The 26,336-nt window shown below is 39.1% G+C and overlaps 1 protein-coding gene across 1 annotated transcript in view; it reads left to right on the top strand.

The window, feature by feature from the left end:
• LOC149210768 (F-box only protein 6-like) overlaps positions 1-23,393 on the top strand; it is a 47,773-nt gene extending 24,380 nt beyond the window's left edge. Inside the window, exon 2 of the mRNA XM_089399084.1 lies at positions 23,224-23,393. Within this exon, the coding sequence (XP_089255210.1) occupies positions 23,224-23,393 (170 nt within the window). The remainder of the gene's footprint in view (positions 1-23,223) is intronic.
• The last annotated feature ends 2,943 nt before the right edge of the window (positions 23,394-26,336 follow it).

Below are 26,336 nucleotides of genomic sequence, written 5' to 3'. Positions count from 1 at the left end.
ATGTACCACAGCTACCTACATAGATACATCCATGATGAGATGGAGTTTCTGGACATCTCCTCGCTCAATACGGCATACCGATATGCTGTCAAGATCAAACAAAAGTTTAAACAAAAGAAGCAAGAATTTGGATCTTTGAATCTGTTGATGCCTCGAAAATTGCTGCAACAACATTGGGGATAACCACCCGGTACGGACCTTAGTACAACTCCTTTTCTATTTGGAATGGTGGCTCCGATTGGGGATAATGGGACCAGTTTCCCTGAAGTGGATAAACGGGATGAATGGATGATTTATTAACTAATCTAGTGATGGGCGAATAACTAAATCTATTAACAAGAATACAAGAATTATGACCTATACCGGGAACTTATTGAGCTTTAAAGTGTAGCGCTTGATGGTCTATGTCTATAAACAGGCATATAGATGACTCCATTTAACAGGCATGGACATTATTTCATTCAGGATTACTATGCTTAAATAGTTAAGCAAAGCGATTAAAGCGATATTAGCACACTTATCATTTATATCATTGACGCATACATGATTAAAAGAAAGGCACATCATAAAACATCCAATAGTGGAAGGAATATAGATCTGCTGTTAAAGCGCATGCATATAATCAATAATAGCAAAGGATAATCAAATAACAATTCATATGAAAGGAATGACTTCAGACATAGATAAAAATACCATATGAGCTGCTTGACACTCCCAATATCAATCTCTACTTGTAATTCTTCCTTCAACGCAGAAACATTCTCAACAAAGACAATAGTGCACAATTGCATAAAAAAGCTTCCTTGTCAAATTAAGAACAACTGGTCCAGTTTCATAAAATAATATTGACTGAAGCACAGTAGTGCAAACTTCAATATTTAAGTCTGGTAAAAAACTTTACGACCCTTTTTAAAACAATAAAAGGGTCTATAAATACTTAACTAATCTACCTATCTATAAAACAGAAATCCTATTTAATTGGTATCAATCAATCTTGATCTGATTTTCTTCAGCGATCTGGCAGTCGGCGGCATGATTCATCAAGTAGGTTGCTTGCCTTTATATCTGAGCTGACTTATCGCAAGCATTGGCTCTACTTCAGGTGGTTTGTTGAGGCGCGAGCTGAGCTGGGCGGCATAGGTGGCATCCTGAATATCGGGAATAATATACCCGATTGCATCTGTTAGGCACTTGAGGGCGGCTCTCTGTGTATGCGGCTTGACTAGGAAGAACCAAATTCAGCCACTTGTGGAACGCCCTTTATTTTTTCAGGTTGTGATGACAATTGAGCAATTTGCTCATCTTTTGTTTTCATCATTTCCTCATTTGCTGCCTTTAATTGTGCCAATGCCTCTGATAATTCTTTCTGTTTCTGGATCGCGCTTTGGTCGATCCTTTGCTTTTCTGCCTGCAATTGTTGAGTTAGTTGACTGTTTAATTGTTGTTGCGTCAACAATTGCTGCTCTACCTTCTGCTTTGTTTCAGCTAACTGCGCCTGTAATGAGAAAATCTCTTGATCCTTGGTTTTCAGTAGAAGACTTACCTCCGATGCCTTATCTATTGTCGCTGTCGAATAGGCTCCCGCATACTGTGACAGTTTTGTCAGGTCATCGGAGGGGTCAAATTCCTCCTTCCAAACCACATTGCCCGTGATAGTTTGCTTTGGGAAAAGGGAAGGTTGATCAGTCCTTCTTCTTTTCCTTTGTCGTTTAACCACTGCTTTATGCCTTGGGCTGTAGAAGACATCCAGGGGAGGAATATCTTCTACCTGCAAAATGATTTGGTCGGAGGGGTCCTTTGGTATTATCTCTACCTCTTCAGAAATGGGTGGGCCGCTGGTTCCACTCAGAACCTGTGATGAAGTGATTTCCTGTGTGTCCATTGTCTGGGAAGTGTCTGTGTCCTTTGAACATTCCAACCCACTGATGATGGAATCAAATTGCTTCCATTCCTGGAGAAATTTAGGGTAAATATGAGTATCTATATTGACATCAATGGTGGTTTGTTTTTGCTTTTCAGCTTGGGACTCCTTCCACACTTTTTCCTGCTCTCTCTTCTGCTTTTCCTCTTGCTCTCTTCTCTGTTTTTCCTCCTGCGCTCTCTTCTGCTTTTCTTCTTTTTCTTTTCTCTGCTTTTCTTCCTGCTCTCTCTTCTGCTTTTCCTCCTGTTCCTTCTTCTGATCCTTCATTGTAACCGGAGGTTCCTTTGACTGTTGTCGATCAGGCTCGCATGATGATGTCACTGGGGTTGTCGCTAGTAAATCTAGAGGCGGAGTTTGCAACCTCTGTTCTCTAAGTTTATTAAATTCAGTCAGCCCTTCATCATTATATTTCATTTTGGCCAATGCTCTAACCTGATTTATTGTCTCAGCTGAAGAGAACAGGTCGTCAAACATATCTTCCTTATGGTAAAATTTTGACAATTTGGCCTGTTCTAGTGCATTATAGGCAACTTTGTTTGGATCAAACTGCCTATTTGGTAGAGTCGCCAGATTCAATGATTTAATCTTTGTGGCTTCCTTTTCTGCATGTTTGAGATCATGCAGAGTATAGACACCACATCTCAAGGGAAAAGAGGTCCAGCCCTGCTTTTTATTCTTTTTGAGAGTCTGTGTAACACTCTCAGCAATAATCTGGTAAGAGATTTCTCTTGCCAACAATTTATCCGGTATATATAAAGGGAGAACATGAGGTTCGGCTTGGCTACCGAAAACTCTTATATATGTGAATTTCTCCTCTCCAAACCATCTCCCTACCGCTGTTAAATCAATCCCAGCTTGGTAGGAAATCTTGGGAATGGGTTTATCAAAAATAGAATAATAAATAGGCACCATAAAGCCATTGCAGACTTGGTACAGATGATTCTTGTAAGAGGATTTCCATAATTTTTTATGGTATATGTGGATAGCCGTGGGGTCTTGTGGTGTCCACCTCCAGTCGAGCACGAGAAATTCAGAATTGAAACACAATGTATCTAAAATATATGCACTGTAATAGAATGGGGGAACTATCCTTTCAGAGATGGAAGTATTATTCCTAAACTCAGGAACAACTTTGGCTAGTTTATCTGAGAGAATAGTGGCCCAATCCATTATCATATTGTGGCATGCAGCTTCCATTAAGGGGACCATTTCTATAGTGAAATTAGCATAGTCATGCAATCCCCATAATCTACACATCATTATTCCAGCGTAGCAATAAGGAGAAGCCAGGGAATCAACTGAGTACTTACCGAAAGACTCATGTTTGTGCTTCGCCGGGTTTTGTCTCCAATCCCGGATGGGTTCGGATTCAACTTCATTCTCGTTTGCGAATTTCTCCAGGAACGCCTTATTGTATATCTTCTCTGGGTCAGGCAAATGATACATTTTCCTCAGATCATCTGCTTGGAATGACCCGAAAATTCTCCCGTCTCTAGTGTTGAGGGTTCTATCCATGATTGGGATTTCTTCAATTGCCCATCGCACTACATCTGTGTATGGGAGAATTTGTTCCCTAGCTTCCATCCGGTGAAGGAAGGAGTCAGCTAAGTCCTTGAGAGTACCTTTAGATTTCCGAGTAGAATCTGCAGTAGCTTCTATTCCCTTCACTTTAGGTTCTTCGATCTCGATCAGGTTATAGGTGCTCTGCCAAGTAGTCCTGCCAAGACCAGAACATGTGGTATCCGATATTAATCCTTTCTTTTTGTCAGTGGCAACTTGTCCTGCAGCTGGCGCAGCGGAAGTGCCTGTGGTTTTCTTGGACTTCTTCCCCATTTTGCTTGAGCTTTCTCCTTGGGATGAATTCTGCACAGAGGCGAAAATAAACGTAACACGGAGAATTGGTGATGAAAACTTCAAAGTAATGAGCTATAGTGACTGATGCGTAATAAGGGATTAGCTTTTAAAATGGGCGCAGATGCAATCCATGGGAAGATTTTAGGACTTACGATCACATTAAATGGCCGTTTAAAACCTGCCAATCTTAAATGCCCATTATATCATTAATCGGTCGAATGATTCATTTAAGCGTGCCGTAGATGTTTTGGATGTTGAGCGGAGGTGAATCATTGTTGGGCGGATCAAACCTTTAATATGAATAAATCGTGATATCCGTTTATTCCAACGGTTTTTTTTGAAATCTGAGCTTTATCACAATCGGCGATCGGGGCAAACTTAAATCCTTTATATTGACATATTTTGAAAACCCCGATAGCCGATAGCGATATCGCATCGCATCGGGAGTATTGGGATCATATGAGATATGCATTATATATCGCCGATTGCCGATATCGCATCGCATCGGGGCCAAAGGCATGGGGCGCTTTAAAATGTGCATAGAGTATTGCTGATAGCCGATAGCGATATCGCATCGGCGGAGACCAATGTGCCACTTATTTATATGCTTTATGTCATTGCGATATGCGATCTTGTGATCACTTTATCGCAATGATAAAGATTGATTTATTTGATAACAATGGGTTTTTCCAAAAAAGGTTTTATAATGTTTTTTATTTGGTTTTCGGACCTTTTTTCAATAATGCAATATTGATACCAATCAACTTTAAAGGGACCCATTTCATATGATAATTTTGTGAATAAAATGATAATAAATGGGGGGTTGTTGTAGAGCACAACAATTGGCGATTCGCTGGAAGAAACAGTTATCTCTGAAAAGTATAGAGATACTTAAACTTTTTTAAAAATAGAGTTCTAATCACAAAAGGGAAAAAATCTAATATAACTAGGTATAAATGCATTCCGAGTAAAATGAAACCATTTTGTTAATTTCCTCTCTTTTTAAGATAATAGATACATTCTAAGTTTTAAATAAGCCTTTATTGGTTTATAATGATAAAATAGAAAACCTTTCCAAATCAGTTTTTATAATGAACTCGTCTGTCATAGGTAGAGCCTCTGCTGCCAACAAACGTTCATAGTTTCGACAGGGATACCTTTTAACCATGTTATTGTCCATTGTCCCATCCAATTTAAGAGTGTGATTAACAGCATGAATTCAAAATATGTTTTCATATTTTGTATTTCTTTCTTTTCCTGTTATTGATAAGATAAAAAGCCATTTTCCTGGTTTGGTAGCCAGCTATTGACAATGCCATTCACTGGTAGTAATCTAATCGAACAAGCTGGCTCGTGATGAGACCCCTTGTCTTAAAATTGCTAAGCCATTACCCTGTTATGGTATGCAGTATTGGTAATGTCGGTTAAACTATTTCCCTATGATCATGGTAAGCAGGCTTGTAATAAGACCTCTTATCTTTTTATATCAAAAAAAAAAATTAGAATTACACTCTAAGTAATCATACACTTTGGTGAATGAGATGGACAATTTTCTCTTTTAAGAGTAGATGGATGACAGGGTAAGAGTTGAAGATGTTGAAGTTGGATTGGCTTATATCTTAATATTGATGACCTTTTATGACCAATTTAAAAACAGAAAATGATTTATAATACTTTTAAACTTTGAGAGGTGTTCACAAAACTTGAAGTGTGGTTTCAGAATACAATGATACCTAGTTTCCTAGAAATCATCCCTTTTGGTTAAGACTTCTATTATTTTAAAAGCAAATATCATTCTACCTTTATGGATTAAGTTTTCAAACACAGCGAAGGTCAATAGAGGATACCTTACAACATTATTTTCTAAAAAAAAATCCTACAAACTAAAAAACTCTATCAAGCTAAAAGGAGAAGGGTTTACCTCCTCAATTAAAGAATTTCTTTAAGATAAGGCCACTAACAGGGAGAGAATCTCTCAAACCTGATAAATCTTGCAACATGAAGGTTGAATGGCCTATCTTCTCACAGATCTGAAATGGTCCAAGCCACATCTTCTGGAACTTGGTGTGTTTTCCCTTGTCCTCATGGGCTTTGTCCCATTTCAGAACTAAATCACCAACTTGAAATTGTTTTGAACCGGATGAGACTGAATCAAAAGCTGCCTTGATGATTTGCTGATGTTTGGCATGAATAACCTTGGCTTTTTCTCTTTCCTCTTCTAATTTTAGAATTTGATCATGTCTAAACTGAATAGAAGAGGAAGGACTTTCCTCAATGAACTGAATTAGGGCTAGAGAAGGAAGAACAAGATTTGTGGGCAGTACTGCTTCTTTTCCATACACAAGGTTGAATGGGGAAGATCCTATAGAAGCTTTCTGTGTTATCCTATCAGCCCATAACGCAAACATTAAGGATTTGTGCCAGTTTTTATGATTCTGTTTGATAGTTCGCTTAATGATTTTGATCAGATTCTTATTAGTAGACTCTGCTAAACCATTACCCTGGGGATAGTAATTAACATAATATTTCAATTTAAATCCTCTTTTAATAGTGAATTCAAACATAGAATTACCTAAGAAATAAGATGCATTATCAAAAACAAGAGCATTTGGGACACCAAACCTGGTAATGATGAATTGATCTATGAACTCAATGATTGCTTCAGAATTTGCTGTCTTCAAAGGAATTGCCTCCACCCACTTAGTAAAATAATCGGTAGCAGTAAGGATATACTTATGCTATTTGGAAGATGGTGGAGTAATTTCCCCAATGATGTCCAATCCCCATTGCTCAAATGGTTGTTCAATGTTGACTGGTTGCAGAGGGAAAGCTGGTTTACGTTGTCTTCCACTAGAAGTTTGACAATTGAGGCATTTCCTTACATATTCGTGGGCATCTCTAAACAGAGTGGGCCAATAGTATCCAGCATGAATAATTTTGTGAGCTGTTGTGTCAGCTCCAAAATGTCCTCCTGCTGGTCCATCATGTAACTCCTGCAAAACCTTTTGTGCTTTAGGTTTCTCAAGGCATCTTAATAAAATAGAATCATAATTCTGCTTAAAAAGCACATCATCAATAATTGTAAAATTCTTTGCTTTTAACCTAATGGCCCTTTTGTTTTTGTAAGACAGGTTTGGAGGTGCATAATCATTCTTTAAATAAAATATTAAATCTGCATATTGAGATTCAGAATCAGTAACACTTATCTGGTTGATTTCTTCAGTTTGATCTTTATCGCTTGATTCTGGAATGTTGGATGCTCCTGCCAATATCCTGCAAAAACCTTGGCCCCTAACAATCTTTGCTGGCTTAATTTCTAAGTCATATTCTTGAAGCGTTGTGACCGAGTTTGCTCTCTTTTCTCCCAATTCTTTTTGAATTAATAATTGCCTAACAGCAGGGAAAGGAACTATAACCTTTGTATGGGTTTTCAAAAGGAAGGGTCTATAATGTTTGACTGCTTTAAATACAACAAAGGCTTGTTTTTCTACTTCAGAGTAATTCAATTCAGCACCCTAAAGATTTGAACTAAAAAATGAAATGGGTGCTTCCAATTTGTGATCGTTGAGCTGCGTGAGTACTGCTGCATAAGACGAGGTGGAGGAAATATTGTATAATGTAAAATGATTAGAAAAATTGGGAGTATTTAAGGCTGGGGCATCGATTATTGATTGTTTGATTAAATCAAATGCTTCTTTCTCTGCTGGTCCCCTCTTAAAGACTGAATTCTTATTGATCATAGTTTTAAGTGGCAAAATAATTTGAGAAAAATCTGGAACAAACCTTTTAACAAAATTGATTTGGCCTAAAAATGACTGCATGGATTTCTTATTGTGCGGGAAAGGGATTTCAGAGATTTCTTTGATCCGGTCAGGATCAATATAAATGCCATCTTTAGACACAATAAAGCCTAAGAGCTTTCCTTGGTCAAGAGCAAAGAAAGATTTTTTAGGGTTAAGAGAAATACCATATCTCTTGCAGCGTTGAAAGATTTGATTTAGGTCATGCAAATGATTGGAATTCTTTTTAGAGAATACAGTAATATCGTCTAGATAGACGACTACTTTTCTATTAATCATCCCTCTAAAAGCTGTATCCATCGCTCTTTGGAATGTTGCTCTTGCATTAATAAGTCCGAAGGGCATTTTTTGATATGCATATGTTCCCCACTTGGTTCTGAACGTGGTTTTAAGCTGGTCATCAGGATGGACCAAAACTTGGTTATATCCTGAGAAACCATCTAGAAAAGACATTAATTCAGAGCCTGCTACTGATTGGAGTATTTGCTCCATGGTAGGTAATGGGAAATTGTCTTTTAAGCTTGCTTTGTTCAAATTTCTGAAATCAATTCAAATCCGAATGTCGCCATTTTTCTTTCTGACTGGCACCATATTGGAGACCCAGTTTGAGTGTCGGACTGGAAAAATGATCTTGGCTTTCAAGAGTTTGTTAAGTTCAGTCTTTATTTGACTCTCCAAACTTGGATATATTTTTCTTAACTTCTATTGAATTGGTTTCTGATCGGGAAGCAGTGGAATGGTATGCTGGATAATGGATGTATCATAAGTCTTCAAATCATCATATTTCCAAGCAAAAACCTGTTTATTTTTCCTTAACAGTTTAATGAATGCTTCTTTCTATTCCAAGGAAAGTCCTAATCCTAAATTAATATTTTGAGGAGCTTGCTCAGTACCTAGATTTATCAATTCAAACCTTAGGGTAGAGCTTTGGAGCTTTGCATTAGTTACAGGTTTAAACCTGTCTTCAATATCATAAAGATCCTCTAGCTTTACCACAGGCTTACGAATTGAATTTTCCTGAGGTGTTTCTCTCATTTGAGAGTCATGCTCATTTTCCTCAATAATTTGATTATCATAGGACTTTTCAGAAGTTAAAAATTGTAAAATATCCTCATCATGATTGAACACTCTCCAATTAGTGACATTGTCAGGAATTGAAGGCCTAAAAATCAATTCTACTGAAAATCTATCCGGGCTGTAGTCCTCAGAAGGTAGGAGTTTAGAAGCTACATTGGCTAGCAGGTCGGCTGCCGAGTTCTGAGATCTAGGGATGGCGGAAATATTGAATGCCAAAAAGTTTGAAGTGAGTTCTTGTACTAGCGATTGATAATGTTTAAGATGATTGGAAAGACAATGGATTGTATTTCTCAGCTGTTTGATAATAATTTCAGAATCGCCGAATACATTTAAATATTGTACTTTAAGGCCGATCGCTTTATACAATCCCTGGACTAGGGCTTAATATTCAGCTGTATTGTTTGTACATTCAAATTCCAGCCTACAAGACAACATTGTTTTTTCTCCCAGTGGGCTAACCAAAATACATCCTGCTCCTGAGCCCTCACTAGATTTGGAACCATCGAAATATAATGACCAAAATAAGGAAGTATTAACAATTTTATTTACAGACTTCTCAGTATCATTGAAAGATCTAGACTTATCTGTTTGTGAAAAATTCTCAATTTGAGATGAAAAATGATTGGTTGAAAAAGGGGATGACTGGGCAGTAAAGTTACCAAAGAATGACTCAGATGCATAATTCCCCAAAATGTTGTTATCAAATGCTACAGGTTGGTTTTCTTGCTCAAATTCAGTGACTGTATGGGTCATATGTTTTTCTCAATCAATCCTTATTTGATTTGGCTTACCTTTATAGGGAAGCCACATATGTGACCAATCAGTAGAAATATATCCATGTAGTTTTTCAGACCAATCCCTACTCAAGATTAAACCATAAAATTCAGGTATATCGGCTATCAGGATATCAATACTTTGTACTACTCTGGGATCAGCAGATAACCTGATAGTTACAGAATTAATCTCTCCCACAACCGGTACTTTGGTCCTATCCAACTGTACAATATGAATAGCAGACTTCTGGGGTTCAATGTTCAGTTTGGAACAAACTAAGGTTGGCATTATGTTAGAAGATGCCCCTGAGTCAATCAAACAGTTGTGTAGGTTTCTGTTGTAAATCTCATAGGTCAGAAGGAAGGGTGGAGTATGGGAATTTGATCTATCTCCAATCAAAACTGAATCGGTAGCTTCAACCATACCGGGAGGAGGTTGGCCTGAATCATTAGCAGATTTTGCACTGGGAAGAGGTGTAGAAGGAACAACATTTAGTTCTTTGAGAAGCAATTTATGTTGATGTTTTAATTTACTAAGTTCAAACATAGTAATGTTTGCTTTAGTTTTCTTCATGTCATTGACAATGTTGTATTCCATTGAATCTGATACCACTAATGTTTTAGATATTGAAGGAATATTAGAAGTTGAAGGCTGGTTTTGGGGAACTGCTGCAGGCGATTTCTTTGCTGGTATTTTTTCTTTGGTTGTAGCGGCACAAGCACTTCTTTTCTTTGATGTTACCTGAACGGGCTTGGAAGTACTTTTACTCCTAGTAGTGACCGGGAATGCTTCCTCTTCATTATCGGTATCGGAGTTGGGGAGTATAAAATTCCACATTCCATGACATTCTACTACTTCTTCTTCATCGCTAGTTGGTGAAATAGTTTCCTCTTCCTCTTCTTCTTGCTCTGAATCAACATTAGATATGACATTTGGTGGCTTTGATTCATTTTTCTTATAAGTCCTAAAGGGTCTTTTGGTTGAGGTCTCAGCTACCTGTTTCTTTATTTCAACCATTTCATTTGATAAAGTTTTTAGGACTTTTTGCAAACCCTCCATGTCATAGGGGTCTTTTGAGGTTTTCTTTCTTGAGTCATCTTTAAAAGAGACTTTTTTGGCTTTTCTGTCTTTCAGGGAAGCTTTCTTTTCTAGAGCATTGATACGTTTCTCCACAGCAAGTGCTTCTCTCATGTTTTCGGCTAAGGTAGGTTTCCCAGCCCTATCCACAAAAATGGCTATATTGGCAGGCAGGGCGGTTATATACCATTCACTTCAAATTTGTTCACTTGGTTTGGAGGCTGTCGGGATTTTGTTCAGGAGTTTATTGAATCGAGCATTAAATTCCTTAATTGGTTCCCTATGCTCTATCCTAAGATTGGAGAGGTCGTTTATTAGGGTATCCAGAGACCTATCATCTCCATATTTGGTAAGAAACTGCTCTTGGCAAGTGTTCCAACTGGTAATGGAACCAGAGGGTAAGGAAAAATACCAGGATCCTGCTGATCCCTGCAAGGTGTAAGGAAAAAGTCTAACAACAACATCTTGTTCTGTTACTCCTTTCAAGTTGACTGCCAACATGAAATTATTAATGTGTTCCTCAGCCTGGGTCCCATCATCTGGATTAAACTTGGGTAGCCATTTTTCAGGAGCATCTGGTAATAGATGCAATGGTGCAGGCATATTGACTGCACCAGGCCTGGTCCATGGATCTTCCATTATAATAGAAATAGTGGTTGGTACTACTGTTGGGACTCCAGATGTCTGGGAAGGAAATAATGTTGAGGAGTGAGCAGGTTGGGATGCTGAAGCTCCTAATCCCTGGTGAAAAACAATATGTAATGGGGGAGTGGATGGTTGACTTTGCAGAGGAGAAGATGCAATGGAGGATGTGGATGAAAGCTCTTCACTGTCAGATCCTTCAGTATATTTCTTCACCCTTTTCCTTTTGGGTAAAGGGAACTCAGTGGGTTCAATACCGAGCTTTTCGCTCTGAAGTCTGGTGAGAGGGTGAGGTAAATTGAACTGCGAAGTCACACTGCTTTGTGATACCTCAGATTTCTGTGGTGAAATCGAGAAGCTCTCAAGTTTGTGGATAAGAGACTGGACTTCAGGTGATTCAAGACTTAATTGTTCTGGAGTATGATGGGTTTGAGCAGTGGTAATTGATTCCTCTTCTTCTTGTTTGGATACTGGAGAACCATCATGCGAATGAGAAGTTTGAGGGGAATCAGAAGGAGATTTACTCTTAGAATGGCTTATAGATTTTGGTTTATGTGCCATTCACAGTTAGGCCCTCCTTCTAGCACCAAAAATGTTGATGCCTCGAAAATCACTGCAACAACATTGGGGATAACCACCCGGTCTCGACCTTAGTACAGCTCCTTTTCCATTTGGAATGGTGGCTCCGACTGGGGATAATGGGACCAGTTTCCCTGAAGTGGATAAACGGGATGAATGGATGATTTATTAACTAAGCTAGTGATGGGCGAATAACTAAATCTATTAACAAGAATACAAGAATTATGACCTATCCCGGGAACTTATTGAGCTTTAAAGTGCAGTGCTTGATGGTCTATGTCTATAAACAGGCATATAGATGACTCCATTTAACAGGCATGGACATTATTTCATTCGGGATTACTATGCTTAAATAGTTAAGCAAAGCGATTAAATCGATATTACCACACTTATCATTTATATCATTGACGCATACATGATTAAAATAAAGGCACATCATAAAACATCCAATAGTGGAAGGAATATAGATCTGTTGTTAAAGTGCATGCATATAATCAATAATAGCAAAGGATAATCAAATAACAATTCATATGAAAGGAATGAATTCAGACATAGATAAAAATACCATATGAGCTGCTTGACACTCCCAATATCAATCGCTACTTGTAATTCTTCCTTCAATGCAGAAACATTCTCAACAAAGACAATAGTGCACAATTGCATAAAAAAGCTTCCTTGCCAAATTAAGAACAACTGGTCCAGTTTCATAAAAGAATATTGACTGAAGCACAGTAGTGCAAACTTCAGTCTTTAAGTCTGGTACAAAACTTTATGACCCTTTTTAAAACAATGAAAGGGTCTATAAATACTTAACTAATCTACCTATCTATAAAACAGAAATCCTATTTAATTGGTATCAATCAATATTGATCTGATTTTCTTCAGCAATCTGGCAGTCGGCGGCATGATTCATCAAGTAGGCTGCTTGCCTTTATATCTGAGCTGACTTATCACAAGCATTGGCTCTACTTCAGGTGTTTTGTTGAGGCGTGAGCTGAGCTGGGTGGCATAGGTGGCATCCTGAATACCGGGAATAATATACCCGATTGCATCTGTTAGGGAGTTGAGGGCGGCTCTCTGTGTATGCAGCTTGACCAGGAAGAACCAATATGTGTCCTAGGTTAAACTTTTAATCCCAGCGATTAACCTCCCCTTTTCTTCTAGATCTGGATAACATGATTGCTCCAATGTTTTCATAGTTGTCAACTTTCCTGGTGTACATTGGGAAATCATATTTGATAAGTAGAGAGTGTTATTAACTAGCTCAACTAAATTGCTAGAAGTTGATTTACATCTTGAAGCCGCCCTCTCTGCTTTCATTAACTGGGACTGCCATTCTGTGAAGAGTATATCTTTATGTGGTTCTAGGATCCTGGGAAAATTCGCCGCTTGTCCTTGATCAGAATCTTGCCAGTCAAGAAATGCAGCTACGGTTTCTTCAGCTTGATCCAATTCAGTTCTGGCCTTCTCTACTTGCTTATTTATGGATGCCGTTTATTCACACAGTGGCTCTGCCTGGGTGATTTGTTGACACAAAAGCTTAATTTGGGATATTAATGCAGTGTTTATTTGCAATGCTTCTGCTCTAAATTCAGCCACTTGTGGAATTCCCTTTATTTTTTCGAGCTGTGATGACAATTAATCAATTTCCTCATCTTTTGTTTTCATCATTTTCTCATTTGATGCATTTAATTGTGCCAATGCCTCTGATAATTCTTTTTGTTTCTGGATCGCACTTTGGTCGATCCTTCGCTTTTCTGCCTGCAATTGTTGAGTTAGTTGACTGTTTAATTGTTGTTGCGTCAAAAATTGCTGCTCTGCCTTCTGCTTTGTTTCAGCTAACTGTGCCTGTAATGAGAAAATCTCTTGATCCTTGGTTTTCAGTAGAAGACTTACCTCCGATGCCTTATCTATTGTCGCTGTCGAATAGGCTCCCGCATACTGTGACAGTTTTGTCAGGTCATCGGAGGGGTCAAATTCCTCCTTCCTAACCACATTGCCCGTGATAGTTTGCTCTGGGAAAAGGGAAGGTTGATCAGTCCTTCTTCTCTTCCTTTGTCGTTTAACCACTGATTTATGCCTTGGGCTGTAGAAGACATCCACGGGAGGAATATCTTCTACCTGCAAAATGATTTGGTCGGAGGGGTCCTTTGGTATTATCTCTACCTCTTTAGAAATGGGTGGGCCGCTGGTTCCACTCAGAACCTGTGATGAATTGATTCCTTGTGTGTCCGTTGTCTTGGAAGTGTCTGTGTCCTTTGAACATTCCAACCCATTGATGATGGAATAAAATTGCTTCCATTCCTGGAGCAATTTAGGGTCAATATGAGTATCTATATTGACATCAATGGTGGTTTGTTTTTTCTTTTCAGCTTGGGACTCCTTCCGCACTTTTTCCTGCTCTCTCTTCTGCTTTTCCTCTTGCTCTCTTCTCTGTTTTTCGTCCTGCACTCTCTTCTGCTTTTCTTCTTTTTCTTTTCTCTGCTTTTCTTCCTGCTCTCTCTTCTGCTTTTCCTCCTGTTCCCTCTTCTGATCCTTCGTTGTAACCGGAGGTTCCTTTGACTATTTTCGATCAGGCTCGCTTGATGATGTCGCTGGGGTTGTCGCTAGTAAATCTAGAGGCAGAGTTTGCAACCTCTGTTCTCTAAGTTTATTAAATTTAGTCAGCCCTTCATCATTATATTTCATTTTGGCCAATGCTCTAACCTGATTTATTGTCTCAGCTGAGGAGAACAGGTCGTCAAACATATCTTCCTTATGGTCAAATTTTGACAATTTGGCCTGTTCTAGTGCATTATAGGCAACTTTGTTTGGATCAAACTGCCTATTTGGTAGAGTCGCCAGAGTCAATGATTTAATCTTTGTGTCTTCCTTTTCTGCATGTTTGAGATCATGCAGAGTATAGACACCACATCTCAAGGGAAAAGAGGGCCAGCCCTGCTTTTTATTCTTTTTGAGAGTCGGTGTAACACTCTCAGCAATAATCTGGTAAGAGATTTCTCTTGCCAACAGTTTATCCGGTATATATAAAGGGAGAACATGAGGTTTGGCTTGGCTACCGAAAACGCTTATATATGTGAATTTCTCCTCTCCAAACCATCTCCCTACCGCTGTTAAATCAATCCCAGCTTGGTAGGAAATCTTGGGAATGGGTTTATCAAAAATAGAATAATAAATAGGCACCATAACGCCATTGCAGACTTGGTACAGATGGTGCTTGTAAGAGGATTTCCATAATTTTTGATGGTATATGTGGATAGCCGTGGGGTCTTGTGGTGTCCACCTCCAGCCGAGCACGGGAAATTCAGAATTGAAACACAATGTATCTAAAATATATGCACTGTAATAGAATGGGGGAACTATCCTTTCAGAGATGGAAGTCTTATTCCTAAACTCAAGAACAGCTGTGGCTAGTTTATCTGAGAGAATAGTGGTCCAATCCATTATTATACTGTGGCATGCAGCTTCCATTAAAGGGACCATTTCTATAGTGAAATTAGCAGAGTCATGCAATCCCCATAATCTACACATCATTATTCCAACGTAGCAATAAGGAGAAGCCAGGGAATCAACTGAGTACTTACCGGAAGACTCATGTTTGTGCTTCATCGGGTTTTGTCTCCAGGAATGCCTTATTGTATATCTTCTCTAGCTCAGGCAAATGATACATTTTCCTCAGATCATCTGCTTGGAATGACCCGAAAATTCTCCCGTCTCTGGTGCTGAGGGTTCTATCCATGATTGGGATTTCTTCAATTGCCCATCGCACTACATCTGTGTATGGGAGAATTTTTTCCCTAGCTGCTATCCGGTGAAGGAAGGAGTCAGCTAAGTCCTTGAGAGTACCTTCAGATTTCCGAGTAGAATCTGCAGTAGCTTCTATTCCCGTCACTTTAGGTTCTTCGATCTCGATCAGGTTATAGGTTCTCTGCCAAGTAGTTCTGCCAATACTAGAACATGTGGTATCCGAGATTAATCCTTTCTTTTTGTCAGTGGCAACTTGTCCTGCAGCTGGCGCAGCTGAAGTGCCTGTGGTCTTCTTGGACTTCTTCCCCATTTTGCTTGAGCTTTCTCCTTGGGATGAATTCTGCACAGAGGCGAAAATAAACGTAACACGAAGAATTGGCGATGAAAACTTCAAAGTAATGAGCTATAGTGACTGATGCGTAATAAGGGATTAACTTTTAAAATGGGCGCAGATGCAATCCATGGGAGGATTTTAGGACTTACGATCACATTAATGGCCGTTTAAAACCTGCCAATCTTAAATTCCCATTATATCATTAATCGGCCGAATGATTCATTTAAGCGTGCTGTAGATGTTTTGGCGGTTGAGCGCAAGTGAATCATTGTTGGGCGGATCAAACCTTTAATATGAATAAATCGTGATATCCCTTTATTCCAACGGTTTTTTGAAATCTGTGCTTTATCGCAATCGGCGATCGGGGCAAACTTAAATCCTTTATATTGACATCTTTTGAAAACCCCAATAGCCGATAGCGATATCGCATCGCATCGGGAGTATTGGGATCATATGAGATATGCATTATATATCGCCGATGGCCGATCGCCGATATTGCATCGCATCGGGGCCAAAGGCATGGGGCGCTTTAAAATGTGCATAGAGTATTGTTGATAGCCGATAGCGATATCGCATCGGCGGAGACCAATGTGCCACTTATTTATATGCTTTATGTCATTGCGATATGCGATCTTGCGATCGCTTTATCGCAATGATAAAGATTGATTTATTTGATAACAATGGGTTTTTCCGAAAAAGGCTTTATAATGTTTTTTATTTGGTTTTCGGACCTTTTTTCAATAATGCAATATTGATACCAATCAACTTTAAAGGGACCCATTTCATATGATAATTTTGTGAATAAAATGATAAGAAATGGGGGGTTGTTGTAGAGCACAACAGAATCCGAAGCAACAGAAAAGTGCCCCCAAATTGTAGAACAAAGGACAAAGCCAAGGTGGGGCGGGCCAGGACAACCCACCAAAGCCACAACCAAATAGCAACACAGCGAAGCTAAAGAAGAAACGGGAAAGTGGTGTGAGTTCCATAAGAGCTCCACTCAGAACACAAGTGAGTGCTAGGCTAAGCAGTCACTGGTAGCTGAGCTAAAGGCTTCAGAATCAAATGCATGTTCCGACTCTGAGTTAGAACCCAATAAGGGGAATGACAAAGGGAAGTAGATTATCGATGTGGATCCCAATGCCACTATTTCCACCACGAAGATCCAGAAGGAGGAACCAGAAGATCCAAAAGAAGAGTGCCTCTTCCACTCTCAGATGTGGGTAAAGAGTTCCTCGATACAATTCATTCTCGATAGCGAGAGCTAAACGAACCTCATTTTGGCAGAGGTCGTGAAGCGGCTGGGATTACCAACTATAGCACATCCAAAACCGTACATAATCGAGTGGCCTCACCAAGGATGGAATCTTCACGTGAGCTAGTAGTGTCACTTTCCATATAGCATCAAGCCTTCACAGATGAGGTATTATGTGACATTGCTCCCCTTGATGTTTGTGATGTATTATTAGGCCAACCATACTTATGGAAGTGAAATGCTTTGTATGACTCAAGGTCACGTGTTGTTGTTGTTACTTTGGGAAATAAGTTGTACAATGCAGTAAGCTCATTTCCAAAACTAGGATATTCATTTTCCTGATTATACGCCCTCAAGGAAAGAAAAAGACGGTGGCCACGACCTCTAGACAGGGACCCTCTACACAACAACAACAGATGGACAAGGTCATGGAGGAGTATGAGGACATCTTCACCTCCCCTGTAGGGGTGCCTTTGCATTATTAGGTCAACCACTCCATCAATCTGACCCCAGGTGCGCCGCTGCCCAATGGACCAATCTCCGTTCTGGAGAATGACGAAATCAAGAGCCAAATTCAGGAGCTGCTAGAAAAAGGTCACATCTGGCCAAGTTCATCACCCTGTGGGAGCCCAATCATGTTGGTACAAAAGAAGGATGGGACTTGAAGGCTCTGTATTGACTATCGTGCGTTGAACAAGATCGTTGTCCGGAATAGGTATTCGATCACAAGGATTGATGACCTTCTGGACCAACTAAAGGGGACAAAATATTTCAGCAAGATCGACTTGAAATCAAGATATCATCAAGTACCAATTGAAACCTATTATGTGTGGAAGACTGCCTTCATAGCCAAGGAGGGCCTTTTCGAATGGTTAGTTATGCCTTTTGGGCTGACGAATGCTCCTGCAACCTTCATGAGGCTAATGGATGACATCTTGCAAACATTCACCAACTCATTTGTAGTGGTATACTTGGATGACATCTTGATCTTCATCTAGAATTGGGAAGAGCACCTCCATTGCATCCGATAGGTTCTCTAAACACTGCGGCAACACAAGATATGTGCCAATTTGGAGAAATGCACTTTTGGCATGACCCAGGTTCAATATCTGAGATATATTATTGATGAACAAGGTGTGCATATGGATCCATCCAAGATCCAAGTCAGCCAAGATTGGCCAGCTCCAACCACTCTGACAGAGCTTTGCAACTTTCTGGGTCTTGCCAATTTCTACCGCAGGTTCGTGTTGGGATTCTCTCATGTCACTTGGCCCTTGAGTCAAGTCACTAAGGGAGGAGCGAAAGAAAAATTCTTTTGGTTTGAATATCAACAGAAGGGATGCACAGAGTTGAAACATCACCTCTTCTCTGCACTAGTGCTCACATTACTACCCTTGCAATAGCCATTTGAGATCAAGACAGATGCCTCTGGCTATGCTATTGGGGCAATCCTTACACAACAGGGGAATCTAATGGCATATCATAGTGAGACACTTTCAGACACAGTCTAGAAGTATCCCACTTATGGCAAAGAGATGTATTCCATTGTGCAGGCCTACTGACTATGCTATTGGGGCAATCCTTACTCAAAAGGGGAATCTAATGGCATATCATAGTGAGACACTTTCAGACATAGTCTAGAAGTATCCCACTTATGGCAAAGAGATGTATTCCATTGTGCAGGCCTACAAACAATCAAAGCATTACATTATGGGGAAGGAAATGGTCGCCCACATAGACCACCGACCCCTGTAGTTCATACAGACGCAAGGGAAGTCGCAGAATGATCGCCATCAAAAGTGGTCCACATACTTGAAACAGTTCCATTTGGATATCAAGTATAATAAGGGAAGCACCAATAATGTTGCAGATTGCCTCAGTCGACCACCGATCATGGCGTTAACCACTGTTCTCAACTCTTGTGGGCACGAGACTTCTGATTGGCCACTTCTCTACAAAAGCGACCCAAAATTTGACCACACATACCAAACGCCCTTGGAGGGTCATCAAGTTCCAGATGTTCACCTCCAGGATGCCCTATTATGCCACATGGGACACCTTTGTGTTCCTTCAAGTGAACGTGCCAAGATGATTTGGGAAGCACACTACAGTCGGTCCACTAGGCATTTCAAGGTTGATAAAACGATGGTAATACTGTAGAAGTATTTTTATTAGATGAATCTTTGACAGGATGTTGGGAAGTACATCAGATTCTGCATTGCCTGTGCCATTGCCAAACCGGCCATCAAGAAGTAAGGCCTCTATACTCGGCTACCTATCCCTAGTCAACCTTGGGAATCAATCTCCATGGATTACATGTCAGGCCTTCCTTCTACGAAGCATGACAACGACTGTGTTTTTGTGGTCGTTGATAGATTCTCGAAGATGGCCATTATGGCGGCCTGCAAGAAAAATATCATAACGGAAGCCACTGCTAAACTCTTCTTTGAATGAGTGTGGGTACACTTTGGGATCCCACAGTCTATCATCTCAAATAGGGACAAAAGGTTTCTCGGTACATTTTGGTCCAGTCTCTGGTCGATGCTGGACACCAAGCTCACTAAGTCCACAACTTTCCATCCCCAAACTAACGGCCAGAAAAAGGTCATCAATAGGAGGATCATACATTCTGCGCATGTACAACTCAAAGCATCCATGCACATGGGATGAGAACCTCTCCTATGTCTATCACAACTATAATTGGGCTCTCCACAGCTCGACTGGCCATAGCCCTTTTCAGGTGGCTTGGTATTCCATCCACTATGTCCCATTGATGTGGTCATGCCATTTGCAACTACTCTAGAAAATTCGGCTCATTTCCATTCCGAAACCGATAAGGCAAACAACTTCATTGAGCACATACAACATATCATCTATCAGGTCCACGAAATTCGAGATAAATCAAATGCCAAGTACAAGTAGTGACATGATCAACATTGGGTGCCACACAAGTTTCAAGTGGGCGACAAAGTCTGGTTGCATTTGCAAAAGCAATGCCTTACTAGAGCCTATCATAAACTCAGACCACTCTGATATGGTCCTTACACCATTACCAAGGTTGTGGGAGACAATTCATTTGAGCTTAGCATTCCCCATTCCTTGGCCTGCACGCAATGTTCAATGTAGACCGCCTTCAACCATACTTCCCACCATTGCTAGACACATCAGACATTGTAGAACAACTCACACCTATAGAGCTAAATCCAGATTGCATGGAACAATACACAAATGATTAGATCATGGACACACAAATAAAGAACACCTGACAACAAAGGATCAAATTGTATCGAGTTGCTAAATAAGGCTAACTCCTTCACAAGGGCAAGTGGCTCACGAGGGACCAAGTTCAGCATAAGTTTCCTCATCGCATGGAGGAACTCAACACAATGGGGACCATTTCTTCCTAAGGGGGGAGGAATGATCTAGGTGGCCACCTGCCTATTCCACTTGGACCCCCACCATTTTTTCTTTCAGTTTTTCAGTTTCCTTATTTGTAGCACAATTTACTATTTTTTGCAGTTTTTCAGGTCCTCAACTTCGGAGCCATTTTGAGGCCCTAAATGACATTTTCTGGGAAAATCAGGAGCAAAAATGGTTTGTAAACTAATGTTTCTCACTCAAAATTTGTATTCCTCAGATAGATATTTCTAACGAGGTATTGTGCATGTCAAATGGAGATCACATGCCAAAGTTACGACCTTGGGAAGTTGATGTACCAATTTACCCAAACGGGGCCCATAGTTTGGCACTTCATCTCCTAGGGTTAGGTTTTTGGGTGTTTAGGGTTTTCCATTGTTTCTCAATAATAAATAGGCCTTGAGCCTCATTGTGACATAGCTAAGAGGCATGTAGCCACCAAATCTCTTCGTAGAGATAAGCTACCATCGCCCGAGCTAGTCTTATTTCCATTCTGTTTGTAAGCATATTTCAGTATTTGATATTAATGAAATGAAGTGTTATTTCTAATACATCTTTGTATTTATGGTTATATCTACAATTTTGTGTGTTCCTGTTTAAATTTGGATCACTCATCTTCATTTTCCCCTGCTATTTCTAGTGAGTGCCCAAATTATTTTTAATCACAACCTTGAAGGCGATAGTATATGCTTGTTATCTAAGTTCATTCTTCGAACGAATCCATCCTAGTAAGTTTTACGAGCCCTAGGAAGGAGAAGCTCAGTTCTGTCATGGTGACAAGCCTTTCATCGTAAAATTTTAACGAGGCCGACGTAAGAATCACTTAGTATCTTTTTCATATTTAGAGAGTTTGAAAAAGAAATGAAAAAGAAAACTCCATCATGTCCCTTTTCGTAATTTTCCCCTCGAACCCAAAAAGGTAGAAATAAATATTCGAGGGAACCTCTTTACCATGTCGACCAAGGTGTAACTATTTTGTAAATAGTTAGTCTCAGCCCGAAAAAGGGATAAACGTATACTGAGGTGATGTCGATTCATTTACTTTAACGAGTTCGAAATGACAAGTACTTGGAAATCTTTTCAATTTTCATGAGTCACAAAAGAGTTGAAAGATGACCCCATGGGGGTTCCTTTTTTGTTTATTTAAGGATTTTGAAAAAGAGATAAAATAAAACTCCTAGAATCGGTCAATAATGATAATTTTTTATATTGAAGGCACCTGTAACTACACAATAAACGCACCCATCACTGATATCGATAAAATATCAAAATATTATAAAATATTTGACAAATGACCTTAAAAACTTATAAATAGGAAAAAGTAATTTCATTTTTAACTATTTTACCAAAATGAGTTGTGAAAGTGTTTTTGTGCCCTAATTTCCTTGATTTTCTAGTGGCTATTGTGGGAGATCCAAGGTATGATTCCACGATCCATCTATGACAGGTAAGAACCTCATCAGTATTCTTGCATTTCATTACCTTTTTATGCAATTTTAATGGTGAATTTTAAGCTAGAGAAGAGGATTTTTAAAATTTAGGTCGTCAGTGACCATCGCGGGTATGGTCATCAAATCTGCAATGGTTGCGCTAGAGCCCAAAGGTTTGCATGATGCAATTGCACTGTTTTGAAAACATACGTGATGGTGCCAAGAGCGATTTTTAGAGATTAAAAACTCATATCAAAGAGAAAAAAGTTTATTTTTATCCATGGAAAAAGCACTAAAAAGGGTTTAAATGTTGTTCGCAGGAGAAATATTGTCCTAGAGTGGAAAGAAAGAGGCCATGAGGCTAAGGATCACCAAGCATCTCAAGATCCGGCATGCATAAATTATTTGAGGGATTGTCTCCTTCTGAAATTATTCCAGACCACAGGATTGAGGGCACAGATGGAGTTGCTACCCTATCTGATCAATCGTTGGGATGTAAATCGAGAGATCTTCATCATCAAAGGGCAAGAACTGGAACTGGAGGAAATGGACATCTATTTCATCATGGGATTATCTTTTCAAGGAGAAGATATTCAACTCTTTGGATCTCACTAAGGAGGTGAGAGTACCAGGAGTCTAGCCCATAGATACTGTCCTGGAGTCGAGATAACCAATGGAGGTAAGGTGAAGATTACAACAATCACCAATAACCTTGTTCTGAGAATAATATTGTTCACCATGGTCCTTGTATCTGGCACGCAAGATCTTTATGGGGCTTCCTAGCCTCAGTTTCAGTATGATATTTCTTGTTTGACCCCTACCATCTTCAACTGGTGTGGAGGTCTTTTGGTGAACATGAAGCACCAATTGACCAAGGGTAAGCACGGACACCTGAAGCAGTTCAGGTTTGGTTCCATTGTAGTGACCTTCTTCTTGGAGCGAATAGTTCTCTTCTAGTATCAGTGGGTAGAAGTACCACATCCTACCCCCCGAGATTTGAGGCTTGTGAGATGTAGCCAGCTCATGCCTCGAGGAGGCACCAGCCAACATATGCGCTACCCTCCACAATTTTTTTCTTACCTTGAATGCCAATTACTCATGGTGGATGATTATGCTTATGCCAACATATATTTCATAGGAGATCCAGATCTACCTCTTCCACCAGGAAAACAGTGGATCGACACAGTTAAAAACTTCTTTTTCTTGGATTTTTTTAAGCTTTTTTGGATTTTTATCAAGTTTTTTTGGATTTTTTTCTTTTTATGAGAATATAATATAAGACTCAACTTATGATAAATGTGTATATTTGTGACCAGAGAGACCACCAAGCATGTCTCCAATAGCACGACGAGCTGCCCATCCAATAGTGGTTGGAGATTACGAGGAAGGGGTTGATCCCTTAGCCAAGATGGAGCGTAATCTGGAGGAAATCACCCAAGCGGTTCTAGATTATGCCACCATCGATGATGTTCCACTGCGTTGGTAGAGACATGCAGTCAGAGTCTCTACGAGACTGCGTCGGCTATTAGGCTGAGTGGTCAGAGTAGTCACGAGCTACCATGAGCACCGTGCAATTTGATAGCTCTTCTAGTCTTTTACACATTTAGTAGGCTTTGAAAGCCAAGTGTCTCAGAACACTCTATTTTTTGACATTTTTAGGTAAACACTTAGGCAAATGCATATATATATATATATATATATATATATATGCATGTTTTATTTCCACTTATGTGTTCATAACATGATTCAGTTTTACAAATGACGCAAATGTCTATCAAGAAATTGTTTTCTAATGTATCAGTTAATGTATTTAAATTACATGGAATATGTTGATATGTAATGTAATCAAAATTTCTTTCCAGAAATCTAACACGTAGATACATATGCAATATTTGTAGATTTCCTACTAAATAATGATAATTTAATTGTAACACAATGAGCTGTGAATCCAACTTAAAAACTAAATCCCTAATGCCAACAACAACTGCTTCTAACAAGAGTTCAATAAATGCACTATACTCAATGATATTATTGGTTGTTTGACCAAGGCAGATGCCTTGTAAGTTAATCAGCTCACCGTTAAGGTGATAGAGTACCCATGCTACGGAAGATAGGTTTCATGTGCTAAGAAAAGCACCATTAGCAAAACTAATGTAATGACCTGATGACATCTGCAAACCGAGTGAAACACAAGGTAAGCAAAAAAACATATGTCTACAAAGAAAACAAACACACCAAAAATCAGAACATATTATTGACCCTTTCAATCAGTACATTTTGATCGAGATCTCTGATTCTTCCTCCAATAGGATTTTTCTTGCAATCTGTTATTTTGCTCCTATCAAATCTACCTCCTATAAAAAAAAACCTTAGATAAGAATTTTTCTTTCACTACCCTAGAAAAATACCTTCACAATGTGAGGAATGAAGGTAATATCATTTTTCTTGGGGACTTCAATGCTTAAAATGCTACCAATCAAGTTATTATGTTAGTTTACCACTCTAACCCTCACCCCTTGTGGCTAGACAAAGATGATGACTTAGCTAATAGATTCAAGAGAACCTCTTAAGATAGAACTGAGAACTTATTTGGCATTGAGCTCCTCAAGCTTTGTAGTTCCCAATACTTTATCTCTAATGGTATTGGCAAGTGGCCTTCCTCTGGAAAGATGACATGTTTACCTAGGTTGGACAGTAGTGTTGTGGACTATGTGATTTCAGACACCCATGTCCTTAACCATATTACCAACTTTGAGCTTCTCAGATATTTCGAGCCTAACTTTGACCACAGGCCTTTGTCTTTAAATCTCAAACTTTCTATTCATACTAGCCACATGTAGGATACTAGTGAAATCCAAAGACATTGATTTCAATCAGAGTAATGTATACATTTTCTTAAAGGAGTTAAAAAGGGATTTATGTTCTCTCAATTATAATAATAATATTGATCAAATTTATCACAATTTTAATACTACCATTAACAAGTTCTCTACTGAGGTTTCGCATAAGGTTAATAGAACTTCCAACCCTTGGTATGAAAAATATTGTAAAAGTGCCAGCAAAACTATTCGAGACACTCCTAACGAAACTGTTAAGATCTAAAATATTAGTATATACAAATCCCTCATTAAATAGAAAAAATGGTCATATATTAATAAGAGACAAGAGTGGCTTCTTCATATTTCTAAAGTTGCGCCGAAAAAGTTTTGGTGGAATGTGCTTATTCATAAATCTAAAGATAATCATTTTATCCCCTTAGGAAAGTGGGAAATCTATCTTAAGAAGTTGTATGACTCCCCGGAAACCATGGACAACATCGTTAGCACTCCTATTAAGGAAGATATATTTTCTCTTGAGGATGTTGAGTCTGGGATTAATAAGCTCGCTAGTGGGAAAGCTAAAGATATTGAAGGATACCAAGATGAGATCTTAAAGTTGGGAAGATATATCATCATTCTGCATCTCCACAAGCTTCTCAATTTGGGTGTAAAGCATAACTTCCCTAAGCCTTGGACACAAAGCCTTATTATGACTATCTTTAAAAATGGTGACAATATTGTTCCCTCTAACTGCATGACCTTTATGATTAGCCACATCTTAGCCAAGATTTATGGTCTCATTTGGAAAATAAGAGTAAGAATCGGCTTGAAAGACATGGCAAAAGAGCTAAAGGGCGCGCTAGTTTTAGGAGATACCACTTGACTATCGACCATCTTTTCACTCTCAAGATCATTGTTGAGGAATGTTGCAATAGTAAATTTGATCTATTTTGTTGCTTTGTGGACTTTAGAAAATCCTTTGACATTGTTCCTCGGGATAGGCTTTGGAAAATACTTGATGAGATAATGATTCCTCCTGAGTTGAAGATTGTTGTGATTCACCTCTACGAGATAGTTGTTTCCAATCTCAAGGCCAACTAAGGGTGGTCTAAATATATTAAATGCAATATCGGGGTTAAGCAAGGGTGTCCCATTTCCCCAACCCTTTTTGGTATTTACATCGATAAGCTAGAGTGTTTGGAAATTGCGGGCTGGAAAGGGATTGAGCTTGCTAGTATTATCATGACTCTTCTCCTCTATGTCTATGATATCATTCTTCTTGCTAGAAGCCATAAGGACCTAGACAAGCAACTTAAGAGTCTTCATGATTATTGCTCCAAGATGAGTATGACAGTTAATATTGACAAGACTAAAATCATGATTATTAAATCCAAAAATATCTCCCATAGAAATTTTATCTACGATAACAATCGCTTCGAATAGGTCTCTTCTTATAAATATTTGGGTATTGACAATCCATATCAGCGCAACTGGAATTACAACAATGTGAAAAGGATTATTAGAGGCTAGAAAGCTTATGATGATCTTGAAAATAATTGTAAGGATGTGGATCTTTGTATTTGGAGTAAAAAAAGGTTCCTTTTTATGAC

This window comes from Pinus tabuliformis, chromosome 1_2 (genome assembly GCF_031772625.1).
Source record: "Pinus tabuliformis cultivar Carrire ecotype Pingquan chromosome 1_2, CPIR1, whole genome shotgun sequence".
Taxonomy (NCBI): Eukaryota; Viridiplantae; Streptophyta; class Pinopsida; order Pinales; family Pinaceae; genus Pinus; species Pinus tabuliformis.
Note: the sequence above shows the minus strand (reverse complement) of the source record. Positions and strands in the feature narration are given on the sequence as shown.